Source organism: Eurypyga helias, unplaced genomic scaffold, assembly GCF_000690775.1.
Source record: "Eurypyga helias isolate BGI_N326 unplaced genomic scaffold, ASM69077v1 scaffold39114, whole genome shotgun sequence".
NCBI lineage: Eukaryota > Metazoa > Chordata > Aves > Eurypygiformes > Eurypygidae > Eurypyga > Eurypyga helias.
Window position 1 is genome coordinate 1 of NW_010247756.1, and position 16789 is coordinate 16789.

Genomic DNA, 16789 nt, shown 5'->3' on the forward strand with positions numbered 1-16789 from the left:
CTCCGCGGGGGTTGCTGCGGGGGCCCGGCCTGGAGGTACCAACGCGGCCCCGGCGGAGAGGGCTCCCCAGGCCCGGGGGATCCTCAGCACACCGGCCGGGGCAGCCGCCTTGCCCGCTTCCCCGAGAAGCGGGGTGGTTGACTTTTGGCATTGCCTGGCAGAAGACAGATGGTTTCTTGTCATTTCACCCTTTTCTTGGCCATCTCGTGTGTGGTGTTGCTTAAATAAATCTCTTTCTTGGCCCCCAGTACACTGCGTTGTTCCTAATGTGTCTGTTTCATGTTGGAAGTTGTAAATCACACGCAGCAGAAGGCTCTTCGAGCACGGAGAGCACTGGGGAGCACTGGCAGGACGGATCCTCTAATGAGAAGACAGTTAAGTGACTAAGCGTTTTGAAACGTCTAGGGTGATAATTTACTTGTTAACTTTTTGCGCAGCGCCAGACATCGTGTGGTTGCCTTGCGAATCGTGTGTAATGCTCTCGCGTGGTATGTTTAAAAGCTTGGGTTGGAGGCGTGTGCCAACGAGGAGGGAAAGTGCAGCTGAGACTTTGTGGCAGTGCCAAGGCTGTAGCTTTCGGTGTGGTGTTACGGTTCTGAATGTGCATTCCCAAGAGACGGTGGGTCAGAAGTAGTGTTGGTTCAACATGTGAACTGTTCCCATCTGAGTGGGAACCCTCAGTAAAACAGAAGGCTTAAAAGGCGAGAGACGTTCTCCTCTCTCTGCAGGCCCATGAGCCTCCCGGTCCAGAAGAAGGAGGCGATATCTTCTTCAGAGATCTTAATTTCCATTGTCAGGAAAGGTGAAGACAGTAAATACCTTTGCTATGCCTGAGCATCGTGAACCCAGTCTGTCTGAGGCACTGAAGAATCTTTCTGTGAGTGTTGGTCACCTTGCTCTGTTTGTGGAATGACAGAAGGTCTTGGAGCCAATGAGTGGAGAAAATTTGGAAACTGGGATAAAACAAATAGGAGCAAGGTGAGAAACCAAGATGGAAACTACTGCGTCATGCTAATTTGGGACCTTGCATTACTTGTTATAAACATTCAGTGACGTGTACCCACCTGAGTGCCTTTGCTGTGGTCAGGCTGTTTGCCTCGTAGTAAAAAATCTGTTGCTAGTGCCTTGAGTGACTTGGAACTGCAGTGGTTGTGTAAAAGCAGTGAGTGATTTCCTTGCATAGCCAAGTCCTGTTGCAGTTTGATAAGCCTTCATGAGTAAATATCATATATTTGCTGAATGATGTATTAAGTAAATGGAAATGGGATAAGTGCAGTTTTTAGATGCTGAAACTGGTTTATACTGGAATAAAATTGGCTTTTATTTCATCACCGGCATATCTAGGAGACAAACCCCAAAAGCCAAGATGTCAGTATTGCTATGTGGAACAGGTGATGATTCTTAATTAAGTTGGTGATCATTGTATTTGAAGAATTAGAAGAAGCAGAGTCTCGTTAGAAGGAGATATCGAGAGATGGCATAAAACACGGAAATAATGACTGCAGGGAAGTTTATTAATGGATTCCAGCAAAGATGGACTTGGGCTGATGTCACTCAGTATTTTACTTGATGACCTTGATACGCAAAATAGGATAAAGTAATGATGTCTGCTGATCACCCAAACCTGGGAACCATTTGCAGAGCCAAAGAAAGCTGAAGATAGCATACAGGAAAAATGGAATGAAGTTGAGTGCCAGAGTAAGTAATACCTGTGGGCTGAAGTTCAGCGTGCAAGGTTTGGGGCTGGCACCAAAGAACAAGGATTTCTGTAACAGCAGAGAGGCTTGGATGTAGTAATGGATCACAGGATGTGAGCAACTACTTCATGACAGTGAAAAAAGAAATTGTCATCTTCGGTATGCAGCAGAAAGAGCTCATTTAGAGAGACACAGAAGTGTGAACTTTCTCGTACGTAGCTGTGAGAGCCGGACGTGGGGTTGTATGCATCAGCTCTGATCACGCATTAAAAAATATTAAAAGGCATGTGCAGCCTTTGGGAAGTGCCAGGAGCTGTTGGGATGGTGAAGTGGAGAGTCAAGAGTTTAGCTTGTTTTTCTTGGCAAGCTAGAGCTGAAGAAGGGACTTAACTGTTTAAAAGCCCCTATGCTGTACAGTATTGCTGCAGAGTTTGTAATCTGGACAGTCTCCGATGCCTTGTGTTGAAAAGCCTTCACTGTGATTCCTGGGTATTCCTGTGATCACCTGATGGACAAACCCCACCAGGGACTGGGGAGACTCTCAGCTGAAAGAGTGATGTTATTTGTAACTCAGTGGTTTCTTTCCTGGAGGCTAAATGTATTATCCAAACTCCGCTGCTGTGCCATCTGGGGGAGGGAAAAAAAAATTCTGGAGCACCTCCTTTTTGCTTGAGGGAAGTGTGTTGCAGTGCCAGTGCTAGCCCAGATGCAAACATCTCGGTGTTCAGCATGAGTCAGGGAGCTGACTAAGAAGCCAGACACTGTGGTTGACCTCTTTCTTCTTAAGACGCGTTTGTGGTTACAAACAGTGCAGAGAATTGGCCATGTAGAAGAGATCCTGTATTCTCAGGAGGACTCTGCTGCATCCCCAAACTGCCAGCAGGAAGGAATGTGTGAGCAGAGCTTACTTTTTTCCCTTTTATCTCTTGGAACCTTTTCTGAGTGATGGAGGAGGCAGCAGCGTGGCACCGCATCTTTTCCGGAGTTACTTGTAGCGTCCTAACTAGCCTGGTTGTATTTAACTTCACTTTTGGCCGGCAAAAGTGAATGCTGCGTCCTCTGCACTGCTGCTGTGTCTTTGGAGAGCTTCCTCGGGATCTGCTGAAGCCAGGGTGGAAGAGGCTCCCTGTGTGCCCTGTGGCCATAAGTAAGAGTTAACAAAAGCTGCCATCAGTTGGCAGTTTCAGCTTTAAAAACAATGTCAGAGCCTTTTTTCTGAAGTTCCAGGTGGCTAAGCTGTCGATCAAAAGTGTTGTTATACATGACTGTGGCATTGAATCCGTGTATAACAAGACTCTTGATGGACAGGCTTTTTTAAAAGGAGTGATTGGGATGGGAACTGCCATTCCTGTAGTGCTGGCAGGGTGGCTCATGTAGGACCCTGCCCAGTCCAGGGGATCTGTGTTTCCCTTCCCTCTGGGATTCCTTTGTGCCTGTTTGCAATACGGTTTGTGATAATGTATGGATGTCTTCACCAAATTGTGTTACTTTGTGCATTGGGTTTGTGTGGTGGAGTTTTGGTAGTGGAGAAGGGGCCACAGGAGTGGCTCCTGTGAGAAGCTGCTAGAACCTTCCCTGGCACCAAGTTGGATGTGCGTGTTGGCCACGGCTGAGCCAGTTATCCCAGAGGCGCTGCCACTATCCCTGACTTATTTAAGAGCGAAAAACAAAGAGGACCTGGAGTGGAGAGAGGAGTTGGATATGAGAGGGCAAAATGTAGATGCCCAGGTCAGCGCAGAAAGGCGGGAGGAGGTGGGCCAGGGCAGAGGTTCCCCTGCAGCCTGTGGAGAGAGGAGCTGTGCCCCTGCAGCCGTGGAGGGTCATGGGGGGCAGAGACCCTCCTGCAGTCTGGGGGGTCCCTGTGCTGGAGCAGGTGGCTGAACCCAAAGAAGACCATTACTCCATGAGAAGGCCATGCCGGAGCAGGCTGCTCCTGAAGGACTGCGCCCCATGGAAGGGACCCATGCTGGAGCAGTTGGTGAAGAACTGCAGCCTGTGGAAGGGATCATGTTGGAGAAGTTGGTGGAGGACTGTCTGCTGTAGGAGGGACCCCACGCTGGAGCAGGGGCAGAGTGTGAGGATCCTCCCCTGAGGAGGAAGGAGCGGCAAAGACAGCTGTGATGGATTGGCCCCAACCCCCATTCCCCATCCCTCTGTGCCACTTGTGGTAGAGGTAGAGAAATGGGGAATAAAGCTAAGCCTGGCAAGGAAGGAGGGTGTAGGGGGGAAGGTGTTTTTTATAATTTGGGTTTTTTCTCATGATCCTCTTCTGATTTGTTTGGTAACAAAATTATTTTTTCACCAAGTCGAGTCTGTTTTGCTCATGACCATATAATTGGTGAGTGATCCCTCCCTGCCCTTGTCTCAACCCATGAGCCTTTCCTTGCATTTTCTCCTCCCCGTCCCACTGCGGCGAGGAGTGAGCGAGCTGCTGTGCGGTGCTTAGTGGCTGGCTGGGCCTAAACTATGACACTTGGGTAAACATTTCTCTGTATTAAGGTTACTTCCCTGGTTTGCTGAGTTGTTTGCTCTTATCTGGGGTTAGGAAAAAGGATGTGCTGTGGAATTGCTGAAATCCTGACTCTGTCCTGAAAAATATTTCTCAGATTTCACCTTCCAGTTGAGAAATGTTTTCTGGCACCCCTTCAGGAAGAGATATTTGTGAATGTCTGTGGCTGACTTGAAACTAAGAACTGTGTTTACTTGCTTCTGAATTACATAATCAGTTGTTGCTTAGAGGAGGGGAGAAAAACAGTTTATTGTTGCTGCAGAGCAAGCCTGCCTTTCATCTGATACCTGCCTGTCACTGCTTCACCGCTTCTCTGTGGTTTCACATTCCTAGCTGTTCCATCCCACGTTTCCTCCTCCTCTGTCTCCTAGTAGACAAAGCTATTTGTAAAACCTGTTTTCTTTGCAAGGCATTTTTGCAGCCGTGGTTGGTTCTGCTCTCCAATGACTAATTGCCTCCTCAGAAAATTCAGAAAAAATACAATAACCGTGTTTTAAATAAATTGGAGATTGGGTTAAGAGAAATATATTTAATGTTTCTTTCTTCCATTTTTCACCCTTTTTAAAATTATTTTTCAGGTTTGGATATCTCTTAATTGAGACGAGTGAAAATACTGATTGCAAGTGAATCCTCCTCAGTCAGCCTGTTGGATGTCTCTCAGAAAATAAGAAGTCATGGCAGAAAATGATGCAATGCCAACCTTACCAAAAAAGTGTGGCCCGTACATTTCATCTGTAACCAGTCATGGCATGAATTTGGTAATTCGTGGTATAGTGCTGTTTTTTATTGGCGTATTTCTTGCATTAGTATTAAACTTGCTTCAGATCCAGAGAAACGTTACTCTCTTCCCCCCTGATGTGATCACAAGCATCTTCTCCTCAGCTTGGTGGGTACCACCTTGCTGTGGCACAGCGTCAGGTAAGTTCAGTTGTGTACATTTGCCTGCCGTGGAGATGAAAGGGTGGATAGGAAGTTATGTACTTACAAAACACTGTATGAAAGATAAGATGTGGAAGATAAAAACGTCTCTTCCAGCATCACTACCCTTCCCGAGCTATTACTGTGCTAATCTCCCCGCATATTGCATGGAGATATGCATGCGTGTGTCCAGAAATCAGTGTTTTCGTAACTTGTTATGCTGTAATGCTGTTAGCAGAACATAACCTTTGTGATTTCTGCTGGGTTAGAGTACAAGTTTAACAGACTTAGAAGGTGATGGTGCTTGTAACCTGGATTACAGGAGTGTGCTCTACAGGCAGCCCTTAAAAATTCCCTGGCCGTGCCAAGTGGTGCGGCACACGGCACCTTGTTTGGAGTGCAGCAGACCACGCTGAGTCACGCTCCCTTTTGTGGCCCAGCATTCCATTTGTTCCTCATTCCAGTTCAAGGTGTCACTTCAGCTCCGTGAAGCTGGGAGGCCTGACTGTGTCTCAGGGGGTTGAGGCCAGGCACACAGTTTGCAGTTGCAGAGGTGCATTGCCAAACAGAGCACCTCGGGTGGATCCATGTATCGAGTCGGATGTGAACGTGTTCCATTTCTCCCGTGACCACACAGGGAATGGAGGCTTTTGTGTGTTTAGCTAGTTTATGCGAGATGTCTACTGTAGGTAGTAAGAAATATCCCCTTTTTCTCTTCTTTCATCCTCAAGTATCAAGGCATGTTCCATGTTACAAGCCTGATGGAATTCGGCTTTCTACTTGGCTCTGAAGATCACTGATCCCATGGGTCAGTTTTACTAAGGGAATATTCTTAGCAGCCAGTACTGGAGGATTCTGCTTTAGCGAACCTTTACAGTAAAGACAGTATCTTCTTAGAGGTTAGTTGTAATGAGAGTGAGAAGCTCACGTTTCTGGGTATTAACATGAGTCAATAAACTAGCTGTTGAGTTGGCATCACTGTTTTGCTAATGATAATATTTAAGTCTATATTTTTTCCTAGTCATCTGATTGGTTTCCTTTTTGATACCTTGTTGAAATACTACACCTCAGATGTCACAGAGGAGCTTGATTTGAAAGGAAACCCTCCAAATCTTTCTCTGAACCTGTCGGTTTTGTTCTGCTGTGGAAATGGATTTGATGTATTACGGTGGCAGTTACATACCTGCTTTATCTGCCCGTTGTTTTAGTCCTCTTTCTGGTATCCTGCTGAGGTGGTGGATTAGCTATTAGATTGTATCCTGTGTTGGCTGTGTGTTTCTTTTATACTTCAAATTGTATACTTTCAACTTCACAAATACGTCTGGTAAAGGTTTGATCTGTTACATATGGAGTAGGGGGGGGTTTGAAATGACAGAATCCCAACTCGCAGCAGCAGCATCTAAGGTTTGCAGTGTTCACTCTAACATTTGCACTGGCCACTGTTTGTGTCGGGCTGCACCTTGTGCTCTCAGGGGCCGTCTGGGAACGCTGCAGCCGCGTGTGGGGAAGCGGTGGCGGATAGGTCTTGCCATCATCTCAGCAGAAACTTGTGGCCTTTCTGATTCTGATGGGTTGGTGGTTTTGATGGAGAGACTGGATATGGCTTGTAAAGTGTAGTCCACACCTGCTAGGCTTTTGTACGGCTTGATTTTAAGCCACCTGATTTAAATATATTTCTGCATTAATTGGCTTCTCCCAGCAGGAGTGACCCCTGTTGAGGTGTTAGTTCTTTCTTTTTCATTAGTGATCTTTTCTGCTTCATTTTCTTTCCTTATCTTCTCTGATACTGTACATCCAGGGAAGCTCTGTGGTAAATTCTGATAATTCACCTGTTTTCTTACCATTCGTACTTTCACAGCCTTCCTGGGATTGATGTGAACATTTCTCTGCAGCATGGTTTATTATGATCAGAATAAAGGTATTTTGCATATTTCTAATCAGTGGTGATCAAGGCTGCTTTCAGAGAAGTCCTTTCACCCGTCACTCTTATTAGTCATCAGTTTGGCCCAGTGCCTTTGGCAAGAAAATTGTTTAGGGAGCTGCTTTTTTTTTATTTTTCCCCTCTCCAGCTTTACTGGTGATTTATTTTCCTGAATCCTGAGATCAGTTTCCTCTCTGGCAGAATAAAGGGCATTTGCCATATCCTCCCTCCAACAGCGTGCCAGACTGAGGGTACCGGAGTCTGTACTGATGACTCAGACTCTGCCCCCCTCCTACAGCACCAGCTTAACATTAAGCACCAGTGTTATTCCTCGGTGGTGCTGGTAACAGTCTTTTTAGCTGCAGCTGCAGTACAGAAAATGTTTATGAAGAAACGTTCCAAGAGCACAGCAGTTCCCTGGGGATGAAAGTCCTGTTTGCTTTCTGTATTCAACAGCTACCATAGTCTCTTGGCTTTCCCTCTTCTGTGTGAGCCCTTATAGTAGCATTGAAGAGGGGAAAAATGTTATCCAAACAACACTTGCTCATAACAACAACAAAAGAAGACACAAAATATTGTTGTTATTGACCACACTCTGCGCTTACTGTGGCATGTTTGTTTTGCAGTTGTTTAAATGTTTATGTTTGATCTGTGGCATTTTCAAAAGTGCCAGCCTGCAAGCTATTACTGCTCTTCCTGAACGGCAGTGTGAGACTGCACGTTTTGGTAGGGTGCAGAGCTCTTTTTGAACTGGGGGTGGAGGACAATTGTCTCTGTTTTGCTACTTCTGCCCCTGCTGCAGTGGTTGAAGATGATGCTGATGTTTTACAGGGCTTTTTTAAATAATGAAATTGTTTGAAAATTTTTCTTCTTTTACAATGTATCTTTTGTACTATTTATCCTTAAAAGACCAGTGTTAGTAGTGACAGTAATTGTCAAAGTCTAGTTAGTCTTTATTTCAGTTAAATATTGCTGGTGCTTTAACTTCTGGGCTTTTTTTCTTTCCTGTCTTCACAGCTGTGATTGGGTTATTGTACCCATGCATGGACAGACATCTGGGAGAGCCACATAAATTCAAGAGAGAATGGTCCAGTGTGATGCGATGTGTAGCAGTCTTTGTGGGAATAAATCATGCCAGCGCTGTATCCTGTATTCTAATGAAATGGATGATAACAAATGGGTTTCCACTAAAACAAAGCTCACTTAGTCATGGTGAATTGTTCAAGATGTAATGTGCAGCATTTTTCGAAGGAAATGCAGGATATCATAGAACAGTTTGGGTTGGAAGGGACCTTAAAGACCACCTAGTTCCAACCCCCCTGCCATGGGCAGGGACACCTTCCACTAGACCAGGTTGGTCCAAGCCTCATCCAGCCTGGCCTTGAACATTTCCAGGGATGGGGCATCCACAGCTTCTCTGGGCAACCTGTTCCAGTGCCTCGCCACCCTCTCTGTGAAGAACTTCTCCCTGATATCTAATCTAAATCTCCTCTCTTTCAGTTTAAACCTGTTACATCTTGTCCTGTCACTACAGGCCCTTGTAAAAGTACCCCCCCAGCTTCCTTGTAGACCCCTGTATGTGTTAGTATGTCCTTATATGTGTTATACTATTGTAGCAGTATTGGAGCTGGTAAATCTCACACCTTTTCATTCTGAAAAATCTTGTCATTAGAAATGTTTCAATATTGTGTTTTGTCTTACTTATTTTCTTTATTTTCTTTGAATAATGGAAGTAGGTGTGGGGAAATATTTGTGGTAGGTATTACAGAAAGGTGCTTTGATACATTCCCAGTGTTACTGTCCTTTTTACACCCTAGTAAAAAGCTGAACCCCAGCCTTGGGGTCATCAGTGACGGACATGGACTTTGCAAAGGATGGGGCAGTCAGAACCAGGTAATACCCAGGACTACACAAAGTGTGTGAGCATTGTTACCCCATTCCACAAATGATGCCTTGATCCTGAGTTGTTGCTCCTAATTCAGGTGCATCCTTGCACAAGTGTGCTCAAAACTGGCATCCCTTCCCCCTAAAGCCACTGGGGACATGCTGACTGTCAGGCTGTTTTTCATGTGGTACTGGCACACTGTATTGGCAGTGCCATGAGTCTTGGTGGTTTTCTGTAGTCACATCCAGTGCCTCCTCTGTCAGGTAAAACCAGGATCTGTCTGTGAAAACTGAGTTCTTGTAAACTGATTAGAAAGTAAGTTGATCATCTCTGGAACTCTACTCTCCTTCAGTCTCAGCTCCAACACGGTTTGCAGAAACCATGCTAAGAAGTTCTGATTGTGTGCGACTGAATCTCCTCACTTCCAAGAAACGAGGGAAGTTAAGTGAAAGATGTGAGCTGGCTAAATGGTGGCTTGCCCCTCAGATGGGTTTTGCTGTTTGGTTTTGTTCCCATCCTATCCAATATGGCTGGATGAGCTGGAGCTGCCACTGTTCAGTCATTCCCACTGTCCCTCACAAGCTTTGCTCTCGTGTCAGTGATGCATTAACCTGGTCGTGTGGTTCTCGCCGACCCGGACTGTACCTGTTGTGAAAGCACATGCAACGTCACTGCTTTGTAGAAATGCGAGAGAATTGACAGCGTCTCTCTGCATGGGTCAGATTATTCACAGCAAACCTCCTTGCAGTTTTCTAACAGCTGTTACACATGTTCCAGAACATCATTAATGTACTGTCTGTATTTCTTCCTTGACAGCTCTCCAGACTGCTTTCTTTTCAGCTTATTACCAGTTCTACACATTACCATATTGGGTGTGGTTTTTGGTTGTGTTTGACATTTTTTTTCTGATGCTATTGATTTTTATCCTGTAATTATTTATTTCAGTTTGTTGAACTTCTTTCTCCTTTCCTCTGGGTCTCTCTCCAGGCCTCTGTGAGAAAACAGGGCAGTGTTTTTATGCTGTCATCCCATAAATATGTTTTCAGGCTTATGAAACTTGACAGCTTCCTTCTTAATAATCGGTTTTGGACAGGAGTAGTAAGGATGAGTTAGTATTTCCAAAACAGTTTGAAGAACATGAAACACTGCAAAGATACCTGGAGTGACTTCGTGCTTCTATCACCACAGAGTTGGCAGAACTGGTTTTCAATGTTGATTTACATGAGTGCTTTCACAACAATATTATTTACATTTTTTGTGATAGAAAACATTAAAATTTTTGATGTTTATCTGAATGTAAAATAGCATGTAAATTATTTGCAATTAAGTAAGAGTGAAAAATACCTTTTTTCAGTAAATCCTTGTGATTTAGAGGAGTCCAATGCTAGACTTAAGATTTCACACTTAGTGTAGTAAAGGGCCGGGTAAGGATGAGATGTCCTTACTCTGAAAAGTGACATGTGCATTGTATGTCCGTATAAAACGTCAGTATTGCCTGGTAGGTGTGTGGACTCTTTGCTCTTGTTAAGTGCTAAGACCCTAAAAATGTGAGTAAGTGTATTAAGTTTCCTACAGCACTTACAAGGCTTATTTCCCCGTACTTGATGGAGGGCTGTGTTACAGCTGATGCTGCTAGCGCTGTGTTTTTTAGGCATTTCGGTCATGCCAAAATATAATAAACAGGGTGAGGAGAGCTGCTCTACACCTGTATTTGATAATTCCAAACTTATCCTTAACAATCAACACAGAAAGTGGATTTTGCCAACAACATTCAGTTGTCTCTCACCTTAGCAGCTCTGTCAATTGGACTGTGGTGGACATTTGACAGATCGCGAAGTGGCTTTGGTCTTGGAGTAGGAATTGCGTTCCTGGCCACGTTGGTGTCACAACTTCTGGTCTACAATGGAGTTTATCAGTAAGTATTTACTCCCTTAAGGTTAAATGGTAGTCTCCTGAAGCTGTGATTTAAAATGAGAGTAACTGAAAGGGTAGAATTTGATGTGATTTCCAAAGCTGCCAGCACTTAATTTTGAATATAACATAAATTTGGCTGTTGATGAAAGCTTTTGTGTGTTTGTGAGACTTTGGGTTGGTGGTTGCTTATTTCAGTAGAATTGCTACCCTACTGACAACTAACATGCTTTTCTTAGTTGAACAAATGGGATTATAACCAATAAGAAGCTTGCTTTGTTATTTGCTGCAAGTGGTTAAATGTGAGTAATACACGTATTTTTTGGTTGAAATGACCTAATATTTAAACTGTGGATTTCTGTCACATGATTGGAAGACTCTATGTGTTGCACAATGTTGAGATCAAAAATGTGTGATTCTTTCCAGATACACATCTCCAGATTTCCTTTACGTTCGTTCCTGGTTGCCATGTATATTTTTTGCTGGTGGAATAACCATGGGCAATATCGGCAGGCAGCTGGCAATGGTAGGTTTTGGTGGGCGTAGGTGTCGATTGCCTTCTAGTAAAAGTTCTAATCTATGTGTTATTCCTTCATCTGTACCAATTAGCTATTTGATTTGTGGATGTGGAGTAAGGTAGAAATCTGTAGTCAGTGCTTTTTAATCTAGTTAGTGAGATGTTAGTACTGTTACTCAGAGCACAGCCTGTGACTTTGCTCTCTACGCTCACAGCTGTGTACTTTTAGACTTTGCAGGACCAGGAGCTAAGTAAGAGCTCCTGTGTTTGGGGAGAAGTCAGGGCATTCCCTAAGTCTGAACTGCTCTTTGTGCTGCTCAAGGAGGCAGAAATTGCAGCCAGCAGTGTATGCACAGAACGTCATCTATGTGGACTTGTGCAAAGCCTTCAATACTGTCCCACATGACATCCTTGTCTCTAAACTGGAGAGACATGGATTTGACAGGTGGACTGCTCGATGGATAAAGAATTGGCTGGATGGCCGCACTCAGAGTGGTGCTCAGTGGCTCAGTGTCCGAGTGGAGACAGTAACAAGCAGCGTTCCTCAGGGATCAGTGTTAGGACCTGTACTGTTTAACATCTTTGTCAGTGACATGGATGACGGCATTGAGTGCACCCTCAGCAAGTTTGCTGACGACACCAAGCTGTGTGGTGCGGTCGACACTCTGGAGGGAAGAGATGCCATCCAGAGGGACCTGGACAGGCTGGGGGGGGGGGCGTTTTTGTTTTGAAAATGAGTAATACTAATTTTGTCAACTTCTATCTTTCAGTATGAATGCAAAGTCATTGCTGAGAAGTCTCATGAGGACTGAGGAGAAACAATATGCACCTTTTAAACAGGAAAATATCTGACAAATGACTGTTGGAGGAGCATAAGGAACACTTGACTATGAAATTGCCAAAATGCAATTTTTTTTTTCCCTTGAGTGGTATACTTTACTGCAATCTGTGATTGCTGCTTCTCTAGAATCCTTGATGTCTGATTTTAATTACTGTGAAGTTACAATAGTATGCAATACATTTGACAATATTGGTTCAATGATAGGATTCTTTTTTTCCAGGTCTACACTGAGTTTACCATAAGTTCTTGTCTGTCCATAATGTTGCAGTGCCAAACTGAACCTTTGCACTACGTCTCTGTAGCTGAAACTTCTGCTTCACTTTATCTTGAAAGGTCTGAGGAATTTGTTCTTAATAGCTCAGTGAAGGACAGGGGATTCAAATGCAGGAATGAAGATCATCTTCCGTGATGATAGCCTGTAAGATCTTTATGGAATTCATGGATTACAAGTGAACTTTGCAATAAGTAACTGATTTCTGCCTATTAACACACTGTATCGTTTTTCTTCCTCACATTACAGGTGAGGGAACTCAATACAGAGCATGTGGGTTATTGCTGTGGCATTTCATGTGTCTGTGGTACGTGCCCAGTATCGCGGAACACAGAAATGGAAACTGAGGCTGGAAATTACTTGTTGCTTTTCCCCTGGTACAACCAGTACACATGATTGTATATGATTTTATGTGGACAGATTCTGAAATCCTTGTGCTGAGTAATGGGGTACAATTTGGGTCATTCTTGAACAATCCCTTAAGCTGACTTGTGTTGATCCCATATTGGAGAAAAAAAAATCTTAGGGAGTTTTTATTGTAAAACTTAACTTTGCTGTACTAAATCAGTACCATGTAGTGTCATAAACCCCTCCGTTACCAATGTTACTCTTGATAGTTCTTGTCTACTACCTGCTCTGTTCTCAGGGATCGGCAGAAGAAGGCAAGGCTGTGTTTTAGGTACGCATGTAGCCTATATTGCTGTGACTATGGTCTGGGCAACCATAAATGCATTTGGTCTTACAGCAGTTTTCTAAGGCAGAGGAATGCTGTTACTCTGATTTTACAGGTGCCTGTGCACAGAAGGTCTGATAGGACAGCTGAAACAAGTCGTGTGCTAATTGGTTCCCTTCTTAAGAAGGACTTCAGTGCGTGACCCATATTTGGGGGAATATGTAGAATTTCCTCTTGGCTTTGCAGCTCCCTGTTAAGACCATGAGATAAAAGAACTTGTGCAAGAATGCAGAAAGCAGACTTCAAGAGAACACTGCTAACCTGTGCCAGCAGTGAGTTCGGCATGGGATGTCTCCACATTGTTTTCTCCCTTCTGTCTCTGTTGATGATGTTTTAATGTATTTCTTTTCCTTATGTCTTGAAGTACTATCTTTTAAATCTTCTATGAAAGGTTTATCAGGCATGTTACAGTCACCTAGGGAGGCTGGAGTCGGTCCAAAGAACAAATAGATGTTTAGACAAGTCTTTATTAATAAATGTGTGTATGCATTGTACACCAAGCTTGGAATGGGCAACTCTTTCTCAGTCTTACATCCTTATCTCTAAGTCTGAAAAGTATGCAATGGAGTGCTTCCAAAAGCGTTGTAACGAGAGAGGTGGTCACAAAAGGAAAATTTCTTGAATGGGGAAGTGTAAAATTAATAAGTAAGCGAATGATTTATTAAGAGCTGGGTTCTGCAGCTCCACAGAGTTTCATTGGCTTATCACGGTTCCGTGACAATTCAGCAGTGAAGCACACTTTCACGGCGTAACGTTTCAAGACAGCACTTACGGATGTGCTTTACTTGAAGCAGAGGTAGAACACGTTTAAGTAAATCCTTGACTAGAGATTTTCTTGTAATCAAACCATATGGCAGTAAGAAACACTTTATTAATAAAACCAAGAAGCTGTTAGGGCATGAACTAAGGGTGGTTTTCCTTGGGCAGGCTCTGGCGTTTCACTGGAGAAGCTGTTGGGTCCCTTTCCATACAGTGTTTGGCCTCATCCGCCTTCTGTACTTCAACAAATGGCTTCAGCTTGGTGGGCGGCGTGATGAGTTCCTCTGGAATTATCAGGGCGTGAATGGCATAAGAATTCAGATGTTTTGTATCCTAACTGTAGGGAATAACGTGGTGCCTCGGTAGCCAGTGTGCTGATGTGGTAAACGATTTATTTCCATCATGACCAGTAAGTCTGTACAACTGGAGAGGAGTAGTTTGTAATACTCGCTTTGTGGTAGGACTGCTTTTACCCACCAGTCTAAATATTTGCACAGAAGCAGCTTCGTGTACGTTCAGATGTGCAGTATGTGAGAAGTAGTTATTGTGCATCTGTGGCACCCACTTTACAGCACTTTGCACTCGGATTCATCTAAACCTGATTAGACTGTGCTGTCCATTAACTTTTAAATTTCATTTTGGAAATTTTGAGCGTGTTGTGCAAAGGCAGCAAACACCCAAAATAAATTTGGGTGGAGTCCTTTATTATGTGTGTTGTTATTTTTATTCTTACGTGATGAAAGTCGATACACGATTCGCATCTTGGATGTCCTGTTTTTTCAGACTGCGTTGTAATTTTATGGCTGATGTGTTCAAACCCTGAGAAAGGCTCATGACGAGAATGCGGATGCTGCCTTAACCGTAGTGGTGTGAACATGCTGCTACTGTATAGCATGTAATTACAACATTAGACCGTCTTAAAACTGTTGTTCGATAGAGAATGAATAAGGTATATTTTAGATACGACTTTATAAGCACTATAACCTCTTCACTAATTGAGCATTGTAAGGTCTATGCTGTTGAAACTGGCAAATTGCTGTTAAAAGCAAAACGTGCATTAAAGACAATAACAACCTGGTTTGATAGGTTTCTTCTTTCTTTAAGAAATAATACTGTCTTTTAAAATACACTGAGTTGCCTTCTATTGGCAATCTTGTAATAATTTTGACCGTTGAGCTGGCATATTGGTTGCACAAAACACCTGTCTAGAAATACTAAGAAAGAAGCAGGCAAGATCAAATCGGCAGCGGTTCTGTCGTAATTAGCATGCTGAGCAGCCTCTGAGAGTTTGCCCTTTTGAATCTGCAGTGGGAATATTTGAGCTGGGGGAAAATAAACCAGATAACTTGAGTTGCAATACCAAAAATAGAGATTTAAATAGCCCCTGTGAATATGAAAATAACGTGAATGGCAGGGAATCCCATAATGGGGTCTTTGTATTGATTAATATTCTGGTCTGGATATGAACCGAATGTTACTCTGGTGCTCTCAGGCTGTCCCTTTGCAGAGCCTGTCACTCTGTCTCAAAACTGATGTAACAAATAGAGGTTTAGAAACTTGTAATGAAAAAGCCTCCGGGCAGGGATGAAGAAAGGTTCGGAGGGGGGTTCGTGGGTGTTTGGGATGCAGCGCCTATAGACGTCCCACAGCAGGACAACACTGCAAGTGGAACTTGGATAGAGCGTGGGGAGCAAATGGAAAAGACCTGTGTTTGTGTTGGACGGGGCAACCTGTGACCCAAAAGTCCAAACTTCACTGTCAAAATGCAGAGTCCTGGGCATGCCCAGTGTCTGACCAGGGAAATTACAGCCAAGGATAGGAATAACCATGATTTTACCCGCTCATAGCACTGCGTTCGGTGGAGAGCATGCTGGCTAAGCTACTTTGGTGGAGTTCGCCTCCCCCCTTCATCTGTGGTCTCTCCAGGAGAGCATCGCTCTGGAGAATGGAAACTCCAGGTCCTTCCTGCCCAAGTTCAGCCCAAGGTTGTCGAATGGGAAGGTGCCCATTTGGGAGAGAACATTCCAGCTGCCAAGCTCTCATGAACCGCGTCTCATGCCTCCCTTTCTGATGTGGCTGCTGTAAGCAGCTAGAAGGGGAGTAAACAAAGGAACTTTCCTCTGTTGCTTCTGTACTTGTGCCATCTGGCTGGGAGCTGCCACGGGGACCTGTGGGCATACACCAGCCTTCCCTTTTTGTCTCTCCCAGCATGTAAGGGAGGGATGTAATTTTACCAGCTGCGTCACCCTGGACATGTTGCATATGGTTTCTACATTTTGGAGCAGTGTTACCAATAATTCCTAATGGTAACGGATGAACAGAACCTGTGGAAGCAGTGTTACATCTCCAATACAACGCTTAGGAACGTGCACGCACAGCTGGGCAGAGGGAACACGTGCCTCGCCGCGGGAATAGCAATCTGATGCTGTTAGCTTTGATGCCAGTGCTAAATGCAAAGCATGAGTAATTTTGCAGCTTAATGTTCAGTACTAAACAGTAAATGAAAGGTCAGTCCAACATGTTAACTGTCACGGAGTAGTAAACACTATTTAATTGCTTCGTGCAGCCAGCTTGGACTTCGGTGTGTCTGTTGTCATGTGTTGAGCAGTATGGGCCAGAGCCTTGTCCTGATTGCCTCCGCCCAGGCAAATGACAAAGCCTCAAATTAAGGGATAAACTTTATGCCTGGGCTTTTCAGGCAGCACATGAGAAGTGTCTGCTTCGAATGCTTGGTAGCTGTGCTGGGGAAGAGGTAGGGGTCACTTCTCCATCTGATTGGAGCCAAAATCCAGGATGAAATGTAGTTTTGGATTTCCTTTCTTGCTCT

General features: G+C 44.1%; 1 protein-coding gene across 1 annotated transcript; it reads left to right on the plus strand.

Moving 5' to 3' along the window:
* Window positions 1–4782: 4782 nt before the first annotated feature.
* On the plus strand, window positions 4783–12686 carry INSIG2 (insulin induced gene 2). The gene is made up of 5 exons (XM_010150819.1): window positions 4783–5124; window positions 8063–8187; window positions 10679–10845; window positions 11268–11367; window positions 12129–12686. Exons 1-5 carry the CDS (start codon window positions 4881–4883, stop codon window positions 12168–12170), a joined length of 678 nt encoding a protein of 225 aa, XP_010149121.1. The 5' UTR covers window positions 4783–4880; the 3' UTR covers window positions 12171–12686.
* The last annotated feature ends 4103 nt before the right edge of the window (window positions 12687–16789 follow it).

Coding starts and splice junctions, on each gene's coding strand:
- INSIG2 (XM_010150819.1), top strand. CDS start 4,881: ATGGCAGAAAATGATGCAATGCCAACCTTACCAAAAAAGTGTGGCCCG. Junction 10,846..11,267: donor GTCTACAATGGAGTTTATCA/GTAAGTATTTAC, acceptor GATTCTTTCCAG/ATACACATCTCCAGATTTCC. Junction 11,368..12,128: donor TCGGCAGGCAGCTGGCAATG/GTAGGTTTTGGT, acceptor TCTATCTTTCAG/TATGAATGCAAAGTCATTGC.